The sequence below is a fragment of the Lichenostomus cassidix genome, chromosome 1 (assembly GCF_008360975.1).
Source record: "Lichenostomus cassidix isolate B80296 chromosome 1, HeHo_3.0, whole genome shotgun sequence".
Classification (NCBI taxonomy): Eukaryota; Metazoa; Chordata; class Aves; order Passeriformes; family Meliphagidae; genus Lichenostomus; species Lichenostomus cassidix.
Window position 1 is genome coordinate 927,922 of NC_139479.1, and position 17,236 is coordinate 945,157.

The 17,236-nt window shown below is 47.7% G+C and overlaps 1 protein-coding gene across 9 annotated transcripts in view; it reads left to right on the forward strand.

Annotated features, from left to right (window-relative positions):
• Positions 1–13,535, forward strand: part of ITSN1 (intersectin 1) — a 100,776-nt gene extending 87,241 nt beyond the window's left edge. For 6 of the 9 annotated variants that reach the window (XM_085073247.1, XM_085073924.1, XM_085073328.1 and 3 more), the window contains 11 exons: positions 1,543–1,664; positions 3,203–3,309; positions 4,315–4,540; positions 5,284–5,382; positions 6,758–6,925; positions 8,338–8,610; positions 9,063–9,184; positions 9,428–9,510; positions 9,610–9,693; positions 10,179–10,352; positions 11,401–13,535. In XM_085073247.1, the coding sequence (XP_084929373.1) occupies positions 1,543–1,664; positions 3,203–3,309; positions 4,315–4,540; positions 5,284–5,382; positions 6,758–6,925; positions 8,338–8,610; positions 9,063–9,184; positions 9,428–9,510; positions 9,610–9,693; positions 10,179–10,352; positions 11,401–11,549 (1,607 nt within the window). In that variant the 3' untranslated portion in view covers positions 11,550–13,535. The remainder of the gene's footprint in view (positions 1–1,542; positions 1,665–3,202; positions 3,310–4,314; positions 4,541–5,283; positions 5,383–6,757; positions 6,926–8,337; positions 8,611–9,062; positions 9,185–9,427; positions 9,511–9,609; positions 9,694–10,178; positions 10,353–11,400) is intronic. The other 3 variants (XM_085073754.1, XM_085073665.1, XM_085073837.1) reach the window with 3 other exon arrangements.
• Positions 13,536–17,236: the final 3,701 nt, after the last annotated feature.

Genomic DNA, 17,236 nt, shown 5'->3' on the forward strand with positions numbered 1-17,236 from the left:
AGTTGATATTTCTCCAAATCTACTTTTTATTTCAAGCAGTTTGAATTGCACCTTGTAAAGGGCTGGGATATCCTGTTTATCAAGGGAGCTTTATCAAGGTGCCTCTTCTTCCAAGCTGATCCCTTCCCAGCTTCAGAGTCAGAGAGGAAACAACCTTGGCTGTCTATATGTCCTTTTCTGGGTTTGTTTTGTTTGGGTTTTGGGTTTTTTTGTTTTTTGTTTGGTTTTTTTTTGGTTATTTTCAAGTCCAATCCATCATTCCCCATGCAGGAGCACAGATCAGTTAAAGCAGCAACTATTGGTATTTGATGGAAATGGTGGTGAAACACTTGGTCCTTTCTGAGCTCCTTGAGCTACATTCAGGAAGCTAAAAATGCAGGAAATACTCCCTAAGTATTAATTTTATATGCAAAGAACTGAGTTTCCTGATGTTTCCATAAAGAAAGTTTGTTTCCGTGGGGAATATACTGAATCTGCTGAGGGGTGAAGGAAAGAATTCAGCTGGGGAATTTTGGTTAGTGAAAATAGTTGAAATAGATAATTTTTAGAGCTAAATGTTTTCCACCTGTTTGAAATCAACTTTGCTTTTCAAAATGCATTGTATTTTATGTAGAAAAGTACCAAAACTGGAGGAAAACATTGTGTTCCAATCTCAGAAGAACTTAATAAGCTCAGCTGAAAAATAATTGCCTACAGAAGAAAGAATGGAATTAAATGTTCTGTCTAATTCAGAATAGAAAACAAAATTTGAGATTGTGGAATTTTTATAAAAATAATCCCATCTACTGGGGATTAATGCAAGGGAGGTTTGCAACAATATAGGACAAAACTGATGGAAGATGAGCTCTTTGTGACAACATTTTCCTGTGCTTTTAAATGCAAAGGAGAACCAAATCCACCCCTTTGGCTTGGCCTAGAAATCAGTGGAATGTGGGGATCTCCAGGACCTTTGCATGTCCTGGTTTGAGCCCTTCAAATATTTGGGAATGGTTTTTAATTGAAATATGAAGAAGTCAACAGGCCCTGCAGCACCTTCTTGAGAGGGATTTCTTTGACCAGAAGGAAAAGATGAACCTGGAATTCAGGGCATCCATCACCTCTGAAGGAATCATTCCAAAGTGCCCCTTGGAGCATTAAGGTCACTGCAGCTCTTCCCTGATTCCTTTTGGGATGTCTCTGCATTTTCTTCACACCACATGAAGTTTTTGTCCCTTTTCATTCCCATCCCTGTGGGACTGCAGTGACACAGCCCAGGCTGAGGTTGGCAATGGGCAGCTGAGGGACACTTTCAAACTTGGCCACAAGGGAAGAGTTCACACTTAGAGATGGCCTTTGTTTTAATAAACTCCAAAAATGTGTTAAATAGAAGGTTTAGAGTTGCTGAGGGATGAAGGATGGCTGGGATTGTGCTGTTATTGAACAATAAAGAAGTGCCTGGAGCAGGAGGTGCTTCCTGCTCACTGAACATTGCTCTGGCTGCTCCAGATGTGAATCCATCTGCCAACAGCTGTGAATAAAGCCCAGGCTCTGTGTGTTTTGCAGGGTGTGCAGACCTTCACCTCCTGGACATGCTGACCCCCACGGAGAGGAAGAGGCAGGGCTACATCCACGAGCTCATTGTCACCGAGGAGAACTATGTCAACGACCTGCAGCTGGTGACAGAGGTGAGGCACTGCAGCCCTGAGCTCTTCTCCCTCAGCTAAAGCAGCTTTCCACTGCCCAAAGTTACTGCATTGCACTGCTGGCTCTGCCTGCCCTGAGGGATCTCTATCCAGGTCTCATTTGTGGGTATTTGTACAGATAGATATACAGATATACAGATACAGATATATATATACAGATACAGATATACAGATATACAGATATACAGATATATATACAGATACAGATATACAGATATACAGATATATATACAGATACAGATATATATACAGATATACAGATACACAGATATGTCGCTGTTGAGCAGCTAGCAGAGTAATGAATGCATCAGTTCTCAGTGGCAAGAAGGAATGACCTTTATTGTTTTGATTTCATCACATATATAGAGTTCTCAAAAGTCACCCAGATTGGTCAGTCAGAAGCCTTCCCCCAGGCCTGATTGGCCAGGCCTGCACTGTCCAAGTTCTGGGACACTGTTCCAACAACATCCAAACTTTATCTTTATTTACAAAACACAAGAAAACTTCTCATGGGAAAAACCTGTGCTAGCCACACAGATATAGATATACAGATATACAGATATATATACAGATACAGATATATATACAGATATAGATATACAGATATAGATACAGATATACAGATATATATACAGATACAGATATACAGATATACAGATATACAGATATACAGATATACAGATATACATATACAGATATACAGATATAGATACAGATATACAGATATACAGATATACAGATATACAGATACAGATATATATACAGATACAGATGTACAGATATACAGATATAGATATACAGATATACAGATGATATACAGATATACAGATATACAGATATACAGATATACAGATACAGGTGAAGGTGTGGGTTAATGCAAATCCTCTCGGTCCCCTGTGTCACCATCACCAAAATGATGGTGTTTGCAATATCATTTTAGCAAACCCTTTTTGCTCCTGACTCTCAGTGTTTCTTTCTCAGGTATGAGTTCTGAACCTTAAAGAAATGTTCTTAGATGAAGCATGTTTTCCACGCTCGCAGTGGGGTTTGGTTATCATGTCCTGTGATTGGCTTTAGATGTAGGAAAAAAAAGGGAATTAGTACATACAATTGCAGACAATTCTTTTGACAGAGAAAAGGTTTGCATATCTTGAACTCTTCAAAAAAGCCATTTTTTGGAGAGTTCAAGATATGCAAACCTGAGATGCTCAGAGAAATGTTCCATAAAAGAGTCCAAAGTAAAACCCACTTTCAGTTGTATTATCAAAGGAATCCTGGGATCTTTTGCAGGAGATCTCTGGCTAAAATTGCCAGGTTTCAAACAGATTATCCAGATCAGAATTAACACCACCACCCTACAAATTCAGAGCATTCCCTGTTAAAGCCTCTCATGCCTGAGGCTCTCCTCAGTCCCACCCATTCCCAGGGAACACGATGGATGTCTGGGACAGGGAATGTGCTGGAATTGTGTCTGTACTGACCATGGACACTCTGAATGGCTTCATTTTCTGACTCCCTAGATCTTCCAGAAACCACTGATGGAATCTGAGCTGGTCACAGAAAAAGAAGTTGCCATGATTTTTGTGAATTGGAAGGAACTGATTATGTGCAATATAAAACTACTGAAGTAAGTTGGATTTCCCCCCCATATTTAGCAAAACCAGAACCCTGGGCCTCTCTCCCTGCTTCTCCTTTCAGCTGCATGAAAATACTTGCCATTTATACAAATGACAACCAGAAGGGCCACGTGTTTGTCCTTGTGGGAGAAAGCAGTTTAAATTGTGGACAGCTGTGAGTTGTTGAGAAGAGCCCAGCAGCTCTCTGCTATTTGCACTCCTTGGGTTCCTGTGCTCCAGAAGGCAAATCCTCTTCTCCCCTGAAGAGCAGAGCTTGCCAAGGCTTCCCTCAGGGCAGGATTTTCCTGCCTCTGTCCCAGCCCAGCCCAGTCCAAGGCACAGGAACCTCCTTGTCCCCACTTGGGTGATGGAATCCTGGAATGAGTGTGGCTGAGGCTGCCTGTGCTGAGCAGAGCTTGGTTCCCCAAGGATCCCCAAGGATTTGTGCCCAGAGCATCTTTCTCCAAAGGCTCCACGTGCTGCTGCCCCAGCTCACTGCCATGAGAGCTGTTGCCAGGGAAACTGGGTGAGGGTAGAGTCAAACCTTCACCTCGATAAGCAAAAGCATTATTAAAGCTCTTCTTTTTCCCTACTGAGCTGCTAATTTTCACTGAACCTACAGGGATTTTACAGCTTTGAAATATCTCCCTTGTTTTGTAAAATGTTTTTGAAAATGGCCTACAAGTTGAAAGGCTCTGGTGAGGACAGGACAAATGGCAATAACCCTTTCCTTAGGAAACCAGGCTAAAAACTGGGAGTAGCTTTGAGCTCAAGTGATGGGGTTTTTCCCTCCCTCACAAGTCAGTAAATCAAAACTAACAGAAAAGGAAATTACCTTCCTTTTCCTCTCCTCTCTGACCTGGCATTGCATAAAGGTGCCCACAAGAGGGGAAGGTGCTGGCTGAGGCTGCAGCCTTGATTCTTACATCCTTGCAGTAACTCTTGTGGCTGATGTGTTTATTGTTCTCTGAGTCTCCATAATGAATAAGAACCCACCCCTTTATTCCATAACTGAGGAGTGGCTCTTTGTCCCACCCCCGTGCCCTGCTCCTGCTCAGGGCTCTGCGTGTGAGGAAGAAGATGTCTGGGGAGAAGATGCCTGTGAAGATGATTGGGGACATCCTGACTGCCCAGCTGCCCCACATGCAGCCCTACATCAGGTTCTGCAGCTGCCAGCTCAACGGGGCTGCCCTCATCCAGCAGAAGACGGATGAAGTGCCCGAGTTCAAGGAGTTTGTCAAGGTAAGAGAAGTGGCAACCCCTGGGAATTCTGTGCATCTTTTTGTTTTGCTGATCTGCTGAACAAATGAGGCCCCAACTCCAGGGCTGTGTCCAGTTCTGGTCCTGCAGGAGAGACCTGGAAGGGCTGCAGAGTGTCCAGGGCAGGAACAGAGCTGGGAAGGGGCTGGAAAACTGCTGAGGGAGCTGGGAAAGAGCTGAGGCTGGAGCAAAGGAGGCTCAGGGGAACCTTGTGGCTCTGCACAGCTGCTGCCAGGAGGGGACAGCCAGGGGGTCAGGTTGTGCTGAGTGTCCCAAGGGAAAGGAGGAGAGGAAATGGCCTCAGATTGCACCAGGGGAGGATTAGATTGGAGAGGAGAAAATACCTTTCTCTGCCACAGTGGTGAGGCCTTGGAATGAGCTGCCCAGGGAGGTTTGCAGTCCCTGTCTCTGGCAGTGTTCAGGAGGAGTCTGGATGTGGCCCTTGGGGACATGGTTTGGGTGATGCTGGTGCTGCTGGGGTGGCACTGGGTGATCCTGAAGGGCTCTTCCAGCCCTGATGATTTTGGGATTCTTGCCCAGACAAGGCAGGTGAAGATGCACTGTAAAAACCACAGGGAATTCTCCTGCTGATGTTGTGATCTCAGAGCAGATTTAGCTGAGCATTGGTGCTCATTTATTGCCTTCCCTTTTCCTTTCGTGGAGGAGCTCATTTTTCAGGGTTTAAAGCACCTGACTAACCAGATTTTACCTCTCTAATGTTTCAGAGGTTAGCAATGGATCCTCGCTGTAAAGGAATGCCACTATCAAGTTTTCTACTAAAGCCTATGCAACGGGTAACCAGATACCCACTAATCATTAAAAATGTACGTTCCTTTGCACATGGGGTGGGTTTGATGCTGCTTTGCTTACACCTTAATTACAGGGTTGTTTCTTTATTTGTGTCAGGCTTTGTCACTGTGAGATTTCTGACGTGCTGGGGGATGTGGGATGTCCTTTAATACTTGATTCCAGTATAGAAAATGGGATAATTCCTTGGGCTTTGGCAAAATCTTTTGATATTTCTGTTCAAAATGGAGGTGAAACTTGCACCCAAAGAACCAGAAGGCAGCGAGTGCTGAATGAAAACTTAGAATTCGGATAACAGGAGCACCAAGTCAGCCTTGTGCTCATATTTGCCTTTCCCTACAGTGCTACTCCCTCCCCACAGGCAGGGAAGTGACTCAGCCTGGACTGCTGCAGGTTCCCCTGTGCAGCTGATGGTGCTGGAGAGCTGACAGCCCTTTCCTAACCTCCACTTGTTGCTTAACACTTCCCATCCCAAATAACGCCAAGGAACTTGGCTTTCACAGGGAGTTACAAACTGGATGTTGCCATTGAAAGGATTCCTTCAGCACTCGTGGCTGTGTTTGTGCATTTGGCTGCAATGCTTTGTCAGAGCCAGCAGTGTCCTGCTGCAAGGGCTGTGCTGCTGTCACCGAAACTGCAGGAAAAACAAAAACCCTCCAACAACATTTTAATGTTAGAGAGTCAAGGCATTACTTTATTCTCTGGCCAGGATGTTGTTCTGGCCAGGATGTACCACAGAAATCATCTCATCCACACACAGCCTGGCTGTGCAGAGAGAATCATTCCATGATACATCATTTTACTAGATTCTTTAGATATTTTATACAGTCAAAATCCATAGCAATGTATTAGGTCAGTGTTCATTGGTGCAGAGCTGAGCAAACCCCCAGTATTCAGTTTCCCATTGGATCTGAATCTCCTCACCTCTGATGTTAATTAGATTTTTCATTCTCCAATTCTCCTCTCAGTCCTTTCCTGCCCAGATGTCTTCAGCCCTGCTGGAGGTGCTCTGGGGTAGCTGTTTGTAGATAGCCACTGCTGGCTGCTGATGTTCTGCTGAGAGCTCTTTAGCTTTGGGTTCCTCCAGCCTGTTGATACGCTGAGTTCATCACACCACACCTGGTAGAACAATGGCCTGGTGACAAACCTAAAATTCCTTTTCCCTGGGTAAAGATAAGCAGAACTTTTGACTAAAGTGATACAAAATTTTTAAACCGGTATATTTTCCAACACTGCCAGGCCTTCCATCCTAGTTCCCACGCAGTGTTTGTCATGTTTTTCCCATTTGTCAAGGAGGAGAATAAATGTGGGCTATCTTGGCTCAGCTGGAATGGCAGTGTGGGGCTGACAGTGAATGCAGCTATGTCTAACAGGGGATTTCTCCGTGTGCAGATAATCGAGAACACCCCTGAGAACCACCCTGACCACAGCCACCTGCGGCACGCCCTGGAGAAGGCGGAGGAGCTGTGCTCCCAGGTGAACGAGGGCGTCAGGGAGAAGGAGAACTCGGACAGGCTGGAGTGGATCCAGGCCCACGTGCAGTGCGAGGGACTCTCTGAGGTACCACCATCACCATGGCTGCTGGCAGGGCTGGGAGAAGTGCACCCCAGAAGCCCAACCCCTGCTCCTTCCTTCCCTCCTGCACGTCACCCTGCTCGGGTCCCTGTCCCTCGGGGTCAGTCCTGCTTGGGTGCCTGGCTCTGCACCACTCCCTTCCCACCACAACTTCCCAGTTTCCCAGTTCTCTGTGCTACACTGGGACTGCTGGGTGCCACCCCAAAGCTGTGCTTGACCACGTGGGAGTGCCTTAAAAGCCAAAAATTTAGAAATATTTTATGGGATAAAGCTTTTTATACCTTTGAAAATTCAAGGATACTGATCAAGTCTCTGGAGACATTACAGAGAGAATCCCTGCCTTAAAAAATAACATTCCATGTATGACTTGATCAGTATTCTGGAGACATTACAGAGAGAATCCCTGCCTCCCATTCCATGTTATTTTTTAAGGTAACATGGTAACTTCCTAGTGAAACTATAAAGAAAATACTGTGTCTGTATGTCCTGCAAAAGGAGGGATGATATTCTGATGGCCTTCCTGTTGTTGGTGCAGATAACAGAGGCAGACAGATCACAACTTGATTTTCAAAGTATGCACCAAGTTTTCAGTTCTAGAAGGGAAACAAGTAACAAGCACTAGTTGGTTCATAAAGTAGAAAAATTGCATTTCATCTCAGGAAGTCTGACTGTTCTGGGAGAAAGGTGTGTGTGACAATGTCAGAAGGGTCAAAGCACGTTCAGCTGTCTGACAACCACTGCCTGAAGGAAAGTGGCTTCTTTTTACCTTCTTTAGATGATGCCTGGCCCTAGAACAGCAAATCCATGCCCTGAAAGAGTCTGTGATGTTTGCTGCCTCCCTAACAGCAGCAGCAGCAGGTTTCTGTCCCAGGGGTTTCCAGTCTGCCAAAGGAACCACTCCAGATGCAGCTGCCCAGTGAGAGCTGGTGAAAATAAACCTGAAAATGGCACTTTAGGCAAGGGCAAGACTCTGCTCATCCCTAACGAGCCCTGGCTGAGGCTGGGACTGTGCCAGCCCCAGTGGTCAGCAGCTCCAGCTCGGGGTATGGTGGCTCTCTGGGATCCTTTGGGGTGTTTTAAGGGGTGAAATTCAAGCCCAGCTGAGAATGCAGCCCTTAGGGAAGCTCAGCCTGCGGAGAGCTGCTTTTTGCAGAGCTGCTGCTGACCCAGCCAGCTCCCCGTGGCTCAGCCCCACTCCTGGAGCTGCATGTGCCTGGCAAGGGGGCACAGATGCTTTTGGCTCCTCCCTGCCTGCCCAGCCCGTGCCCCTGTGACCTTCCAGTGGCTCCTCAGGAGCCTTGTGTGACTTGCACTGCTTGTCGTGCTCAAGGCATTGCTCATCATCCCCGTGAGACACGGCAGGACCAGGACTCAAACCTCTATTTGGTCTCTTGCAGGGCAGCCCCGATTGTTTCACTTTATACAGTGCGTTGTTGTTCTTCTTCTACTTTTCGCAGCAACTCGTTTTTAATTCAGTTACAAACTGCTTGGGACCACGCAAGTTCCTGCACAGTGGGAAGCTCTATAAAGCCAAGAGTAACAAGGAGCTCTATGGTTTTCTCTTCAACGACTTCCTCCTCCTCACTCAGATCATAAAACCTCTTGGCTCTTCCGGCACAGACAAGGTCTTCAGCCCCAAGTCCAACCTGCAATACAAAATGTACAAAACTGTAAGTGCTGCTGTGACCTGGGCATGGGGACAGAGCTCGGGGGCTCCATTCTGGGGGGTGGGCAAGAGCCTTCCCAGAGAAGAGGTTGGAAAGCTTTGGGGTTCCCAGGACTGATGGCAGGAAAGGTGGCTGTGTGCTCCTGTGAGATGAGAAAAGATGCTTTTGAAGTTTTGCTTGAATAAAACTCCTCCATGAGTGGAGGGAGATTGGTGTTCACTGCTGTCTGTGGGGAAGGAGACACTGCTCTGCTTGGCTCTCTCCAGGAGTGTTTCCAGGCTCTGCAGGCACATCTATCTGTCAGTTTTTAAAGTTTTCTTGTTATCTGAAGAAAGATGGCAGGCAGAAGAAGGGAGATACTTGGGGCAGGCAATAAACCTGTTGTGAATTGATGTGTGCTGAATGCCTCTGCTCAGACTCTGCAGTACAGCTCCAGCTTTGCTGATGTTTTACAGCCCATTTTCCTAAACGAGGTACTGGTAAAACTACCCACAGACCCTTCTGGAGATGAGCCCATCTTCCACATCTCCCACATTGACAGAGTCTACACGCTGCGGGCTGAAAGCATCAATGAAAGGTAAGGGCTTTCATGGGCCTTTGAGAGTAGGATGGGAATGGTTGTGATGGGAACTTGCAGAGCGCTCTCCAAGCTGGCTATTTTACAAGACTGGAAAACTGCAGACAGCTTTGGGGTAGCAGAGCCAGGGATGAGGCAGATCCTTGGCTGGGAAGGAGGGACACCTTTAGTTTTGTCTGCTGTGCAGCAGGAAAAAATGGAAATGGCATTTTGCAACTTTTTTTTTCTCCTTTCCTCCTGAAGGACTGCGTGGGTTCAGAAGATCAAAGCTGCTTCAGAGCTTTACATAGAGACTGAAAAGAAGAAGAGGGAAAAGGCCTACTTAGGTATAGTATAGGATGTGGGGGTCTCATCTTCTGTGGGAAAGGCCCTGAGCAGGAAAATCCATTGGTGACATTTCTCTCTCCTCTCCTGTTCCTCCACAGTTCGCTCTCAGAGAGCAACAGGCATCGGGAGGCTGATGGTGAATGTTGTTGAAGGCATTGAACTGAAACCCTGCAGGTCCCATGGTGAGTGCCTTGGCTTGCTCTGCTCATCAGGAACACATTCCCATTTGCCAGCCTAACTCTGCAGGAGGTTCTGTCCCAGGCATGATGGTGTTCAATGATGTTTAATGGGTTTAATGAAGGTGAAGCGGGCAGAGGTGAATTTGTGCAGTTCAGCCATGGTCCTGCAGTTGTCCTGCATCAGGCTTTTGTTTCACACTGACTGAGTTTCCACCACACAAGTCCTGAAGGGAAGAGTGGAGGTGCTCAGCACCCAGCAGAGCAGAGTATTCACTGTGATGTTAATGTGGTTTGTCACACAGGCAGTGAAGCAGAGCCTGGGATGGGGACAGAGCCTGGGATGGGATCAGAGCCTGGGATGGGGTCAGAGCCCTGATCTGGCCAGGTCTTCCCCAGCTCAGTTGGCTGTAGGAGTGGAAGGAAGCTCAGGAGGAGGATCACACAGCTGAAAAAGCCCCACTGGTTTCTGTTTGTTCCCATCTGCCCAGGAAAGAGTAACCCCTACTGCGAGGTGACCATGGGCTCTCAGTGCCACATCACCAAGACCATCCAGGACACCCTCAACCCCAAGTGGAATTCCAACTGCCAGTTCTTCATCAAGGACCTGGAGCAGGACGTGCTGTGCATCACGGTGTTTGAGAGGGACCAGTTCTCCCCAGATGGTGAGTACAGGGCTGCCTGCCCAGGGTGTTTGCAAAGCTCTGCTTGGAGGAGGTGCACTCCTGCTGAGGGAAATCAGAGGGAATGGGCTAGGCTGGGAGATGATCTTTAAAGACAGCCCAGGTTTGACCCCCTTTGCATATTTGGGAATCAGCCCACCCTAGCTCCACCTCAGTAGCAGCACAAAAAGAATCCATGTCCCTCTGGTTTCTTGAGAGTTTCCTCTCTTGTGCAATTGACACCAACTGAGGTGTGGTTTGTAATTCTGCTAAAACTCCAGAAAGCTCTGGGTGCTGCCTGCACATGGATGGGTTCATGCAGGAGGAAGGGAAATGCCTTCGAGTTCCTGGCATTTGCAATAACAGTGGCAAAAATGAGGCCAGGATTCCAAACCCGATAGAATTACAGAATGGTTTGGCTTGGAAAGGACCTTAAAGATTATCCACTTCAACTCCTCCCATGGGCAGGGACACCTTTCACTACCCTAGGTTGCTCCAAACCCCATCCAGTGTGGCCTTGAACAGTCCAGGGATGGGGAATCCACAGCCTCCCTCATTGTTACTTCATAAGCTGGGATAAACACGTGGAGCATCACAGGATGTATTTTGGACTCCCTTAGGCAGTGTTTGCACAGGACTGGTACTGCCCACTGACCTCATTGCTGGGCTGATGCCCTGCTTGGCTCTGTCAACTCCAGAGGCTTCACACTCAGCTTTAACTCTTCAGCAACTTTTGGCCTTTTTTCTAACAAAGCATCAAATCAAGAAGTCCCTGAAGCGAGGCAGCTGTGAATTCCATGGTGGACTTTTCCACTCATGGGTTTCACACAGTGGATTTTTCTACTCATGGCCTGTTCACTTTTAATGCTGCTGCTGTTTATCATGGTCTGGCTAAACCCCCTTCTATGCAGCTTGGCAGCCTTTGGCCCTCTGCACAAGCAGAGCTGGACTGAAGGCTTGTTTTCTTTTTTGCTGTGTGTGGGTGGAAGTTCAGTTCCTTCTGCAGACTCTGCTTTTCCTTTGCTGAGCATGCTGTGCTTTTGCCTTCCAGACTTCTTGGGCAGGACAGAGATCCGTGTGGCAGACATCAAGAAGGATCAGGGTTCCAAGGGACCAGTCACAAAGTGTCTCCTGCTGCACGAAGTCCCCACGGGAGAGATCGTGGTGCGCCTGGACCTGCAGCTGTTTGATGAGCCTTAGAGAGAGGGGCTGGTGTCAGAATGGAGCCCGAGGTCACTGCAGGAGGTGTCTGCAGCAGGTGTGGCATCAAACTACTGCTCGCCCTTCACACGTCAGAGGGTTATCAAAGCAAACAGGAGCATCTTTGTGCCTTGATAATTCTCACTGAACACACGCATCCCAATTTAGTGAGGAGATCTCCCGCAGTCTCTCTGTGTGGAACTTGGCGTTGGTTTCCTGGGCTGGTGGAACAGCCCTGCTGTTCCTCGTGCTGCAGTTGGGGTGGCTGGCAAACCACGCAGGTGGCTGTGCTTGCTCCAGGTGCCCTGCTCTTCAATTCCCGTGGAGGAGGTGGTTTGGGTGTGTTTTGGAGGCTTTCTGCAGGGTTTTCCCCCTTCAGGAGTTCTGTGCCTATTGCTCAGCAGAGTGGAGTGTAAATGTGATGTGAATGGAAGGAGCAGTTTCGCCCCAAGAAGGTCTTTGAAGATCTTCATGATGGTACTGAAAAGACTTAGAAAATAAATAGTCTATATCTATAAACAGAGAAGATTCTATTAACATACCACTTCATGACTCGTGTTGCCCCTGAAAATAAAAGATGTCCAGGCCTTCTGCACAGAGATGAATTGCACTCCAGGAGAGTCCACCCCTCGGTCCTTTGGAAGTCGCTGTTGCCCACAGGACTGTCAGAGCTGGGACAGGAAGCCAAGGGTGAGGCACAGAGCCCTGCTGGATGTCCTGTGTACCCCTCGGGGACTCCTTCACTGCTGCTGCTCTCAGGGCTGAGCATCGCCTGCGGAGGGGAAGAAGAAACAATCAGGAAGTGAATTTCCAGCCCGCAGAGCCTGGTTTGCCAAGCAATCCGTGGTGCCCAGGTGCAGAGCTGTGCTGTGCTCGCCTGTGTGGGATGAGGAGTGCTGGGACTGGGGACAGCCACGTCCTGCAGCTGCCACAGGGCACGTGCTGGCTGTGACCCCAGAGCTCATGCTGGTGCAGAGTGGGGAACCCAAAGCCATTGGGGGAATGCCAGGGCTCTCCATCCCCTCCACTCCAAGGATGCACATGGCCCACATCCCTGTTTGGCAGAGCTCCCAGCTCCAGGCTGGCACTGACATCTGCTCCCCTCAGGCCCACGTGTCAGTGCTTCACCCAGCCTGGACTCGGGGGACAAAACACCCCTGAGAGTCAATTTCCTCTTTGTTGTGCTTGGATTCCTTTTGTTCCTGCCCTGCCACGCATCCCCTGGTATTTTTGTAAGGACTCCATTCCGGATGGGAGGTGCCAGCCCGTGTCATTCGCATGTGAACGTTCTCGTGGAGCTGTTGTTAGGTTTTGGTGTTCCTTGCATGTCCTTTCAGTACTGGTTTCCCACCTCTCCTGTGTCGGCGGTGTTCTCTAGCACTCCAAGTCTTATTGGTTTCCATTAGGAAATTAGGATATATCCATAACAGGTAGGTAGGTCAGTATGGTAATAAGTGTAAACTGTGCTGGGAAGTGTCTGTGTATTATAATTTCCTAAAAGACCACTGTAATGTTTCAAGCAATGGGAAGAAAAAAAAAATGTATGTAGGAGGGACAACAAAGTTTACATTTCATACTTTTCAGAATCGCTTTATTATTTATTTATTGAAGATAGTGTAGAATTTTGTATCAGAAATGACAGACATACTTATGTATTTTTTGAAACAAAACAGAGATACACACTTTAGTTAGAAACTTTCAACTGACCACGTTTTAGAGGGAGTGTGACTTCCTAGGCATGCATTTGTTTACCACTAACTGGCTGAAAACATGATTAAGAGAACTTTAAGTTTCTATTTTTCAATGTTGTTAAGAAAATTGTTTCAATTAAAATATGTAAATAGTACTAAACCCATGCTTTCCTAATTCCATATCAATACATTTTATTAAATATAATGTATATGAAAATACACATTGTTGTGGTAGGATAAAAAAAGTGATAAAATCTATTACTGGAGTACCATTAAATGTCATTGTCTAACCTTTTATTGCTGTCCTAATTTTACTCAGTAGCTGCCAACAGGGTGAACATTCTCAGTGTTTCACAAGTAGCATCACTTTCATAACAGTACCATTTCACCAGCATCAGTTACAGTGACACCTGAATTGGCCAGCAGGAAAAAAACATATTGTGGCTGGAAGGTAGGAGCCTTGGGCAGGGTTTTGGAGCTCCCCAAAGAGCTGCACCTGCCTGAGGCTCATCTGCTGCTGCAAGTGGGGAACTCTTCACATGGGCCTCTGTCAGATTGTGACCCTTGTCACAGACATCCCAAAATCCCACACTGGTTTGGGTTGGGAAGGACCTTAAATGCCATCCAGTGCCACCCCAGCCATGGCAGGGACACCTTCCACTGTCCCAGGCTGCTCCAAGCCCCAGTGTCCAACCTGCCCTTGGACACTGCCAGGGATCCAGGGGCAGCCACAGCTTCTCTGGGAATTCCATCCCAGGGCCTCCCCACCCCCGGAGAGGTGCTGCTCCTCTTCCCCATCTCACCCTGGCTTTTTGGTGCTTTCTAGTGCAAGTTTTGCTTTTTGCCAAACAGATGGTATTGATTAATTTACTTTTCTTTTTCTCTTTTAAGAAAGCCAGAGGAAAATCCTACTGTCTGCAGAATTTATATGATCCTACAAACTATAAAGGCATTATAAAAAATGATCTGGCCACACAGGAGAACAAGTTACTCTTCATTTCAAGAGAATGCAATTAATTTGTATTGTTCATTTACATCACATTTAACAGTAAAATATCTGTGCTGTGAAGATGGCTCCTTTTGGTTTTTACATTTGTAATAGGTATGCATGGGGCAACACTGTTTCTCATAATGCAATTTTAACTTATTCTGGTAGCTGTGAAAGTCTTATTTCCTCAGTCAGCCCTGGTTAAACAATTCTATTTACAGACAAGGTCTAACTAAACCAAAGTCCTTATGGGCTGGGCTCCCCACCCTGAAATGGGATTCTCACCTCTGTGCTAATTGGTTCTCCTGCACAGTCTGTTCTTTCAGACCCTTCTGGAAAGGGTCAGTGGCTTTGGGGGTCTCTGGTGCTCTTGATCCCCCCAGAGTCCATGGCCACTTCTTGGCCGATTTCTGCTTGCTGTGCTGGTGGTGCTGATCTGCAGGAGCCACAAGCAGCATGTTTGTCTGCCCAGGAGCTGCTGTGCCTCCACCTCCAGGCTGGCCTGGCCTGGCGCTGCTCCTGCGGCTGTGGCACCAGCAGGCACCACTCAGCACCTTGTGACACCTTGGCATTCCTGCTCTTCTGGCAGTTTGGTTCATGAGCTCAGAGCTCTGTCCTGACTGCTGAGGAGGGCCCTCCTTGTCAGCTCATCAGCCTCATCTTCTTCCCATTGGGACAGCTCTTTGTCCTTGCGTTCTTCCCATGGGGACAGCTGTTTCTTGGCATTTTCCCATGGGGACATGGCTTGGACATTACAGTCGTCCCCAAAAGACAGCTCTGTGCCATGTTTGCTGTCTTCTGGGGAAAGTTTCTTATGCTCGTTGTTATCCCCTTGGGACAGCTCTTTGTCACTGTCACTCTCCCCTCAGGACAGCTCTTCTTTGTGGGTGTCTTCACCCTGGGACAGCTCCTTGTAACCCTTGTTATGCCCTGGGGAGAGTTCAGTGTCACCTTTCACTGGGGACAGCTTCTTGTCACTCATGCTGTCCTCTGGAACAAACTTGATGGCCTCGTCAACTTTGGATAGCTCCTTGTCACTCGTGCTGTCCCCTGGAAAGTGGTTGATGGCTTCTTCCACTGGGGACAGCTCCTTGTCCTCATTCCATTGCAGCAGGTCTTATTTCAAGTGAAAGTATTCTTCTAACTCTTCTTCTTCTTCTTACTACTCTTCTACTTCTTTTCTTCTTCTATGTAGTTTTTAAATTCATATTCTTATTCCTATTACTCTTCTTGCTTTTCTATGTATTTTTGAACTCAAATTCTTATTCTTGTTACTCTTCTTCTTCTATGTATTTTTAATTCTTACTCCTATTCTTGTTCCTATAACTCTTCTACCTCTACGTTTTTTAAAAATTCTTATAACTATTCTTCTTCTACGTATTTTTCATTCTTATCCCTATTCTTATTCCTATAACTCTTCTTCTACTTCTGTGTGTTTTTTAAATTCTAATTCCTACTCTTCTTCTATGTATTTTTAAACTATTCTTCTTCCTCCTCGTCGTTGTTGTCATCCTCATCTTCCTATTCCCGTATGTTGACCCCAACTCCTGTTGTTGTTGGCAGCCCCGTGAGTGCCGCAGTCCCACAGGAGGGAGGCTCTGGGAGCAATCCCTGCTGTCACTGCCCTGCCTGAGCTACTCCTCGGGCTGTGGCACAAGGCAGGAACAGTGGAACAGCCTGCGCAGAGCCCACAGTGCCCGCCTGAAGCGGGAGGGACGTTTCCTGGGGACAGCTGGCTGCCCGTGGAGGTCCTGGGCTGGCAGCTGGGCAGGGGAGGGGCTGGGGAGGCTGTGCTGGGCAGGCACTGAGCTCTCTTCCCTTTTTGCTTCAAATGCTGCTTCAATTTCTGCAGCAATCACCTGTTCCAGGGCATCCCTTTCCTCCTGGTCCTGAGCCTGAGCCCGAGCCTCCAGCAGAGCCTCGATCACAGTCTCCCTGGAGATCTTATGCTCCCTGTGCAGCCCAGCCTGGCTGCTGGCTGGGATATTGTATTGGACAGCAGGTGAGCTCTCTGTCCGTTGTGATAGCAGCTCCTCACTGAGGACAGAAGAACTTGCTGCCCTTTCCTCCTCATCAGAGAGAGAATCATAGATCTCTTCCACCTCAGTGATTCTGGTCTGGCAATCAGCTGTCAGCCAGCTGTATGAGGGACTCTGTGTGCTGAGAGGCTGGGATATTGTATTGCTGGCTGGGATGTTGTAGTGGACTGCAGGGGAGCTCTCTGTCCATAGTGAAAGCAGCTCCTCACTGAGGACAGAAGAACTTGCTGCCCTTTCCACTTCAGTAGAGGAAGAATCAGAGATCTCCTCCACCTCAATGATTCTGATCCTGCACTCAGCTGCCAGCCAGGTGTATGTGGGACTCTGTGAGCCAAGAGGAGCACCTGGATAGGCCCAGCTGGTTCCCTCCAGGGGATCCTCGTCATCCACCCAGCCCAAGGTTTGTTCAAGTTGTTATCCTGGGTGGGACCTTCCCCTTGGGACAGCTCTTGGGCTCCGCACTGCTTCTCTTCGCACAGCACATTGTCCCCAGCCTTGAAACTGAGAGGTGACTTGGAGTCCAGCAGGTGTTGCCATTGGGCCTTCACCTTCTCATTGCACCATCTCAGTAGGGACAGTCCTTGGGAGCTCTCATCTTCATCCTCATCTTCATCATCTTTGGAGCACTTGCCTTGCAGCCACTCCAGCACCTTCTGACACTTGGATGATTCCCGTGCTCCCAGCTGTTCGGCTGATGAGCTTTGATGTTTCTCCATACCGCCGAGAAGGGCCCTCCTTGTCAGCTTGATGTCCTCACCTTGTTCCCAATGGGAGAGCTCTCCATGATCATGTTCTGTCCTATGGGAGAGTTCTTAATCCTCTGGGCTGTCCTCTGGCATGACATCGATGGCATTTTCAATTTGGGACAGTTTGGTGTCACTCATGCTGTCCCCTGGAATAACCTCAATGGCATCCTCCACTGGGGACAGCTCCTCATCACTTGTGCTGTCCCCTGGGAAGAGCCTGAAG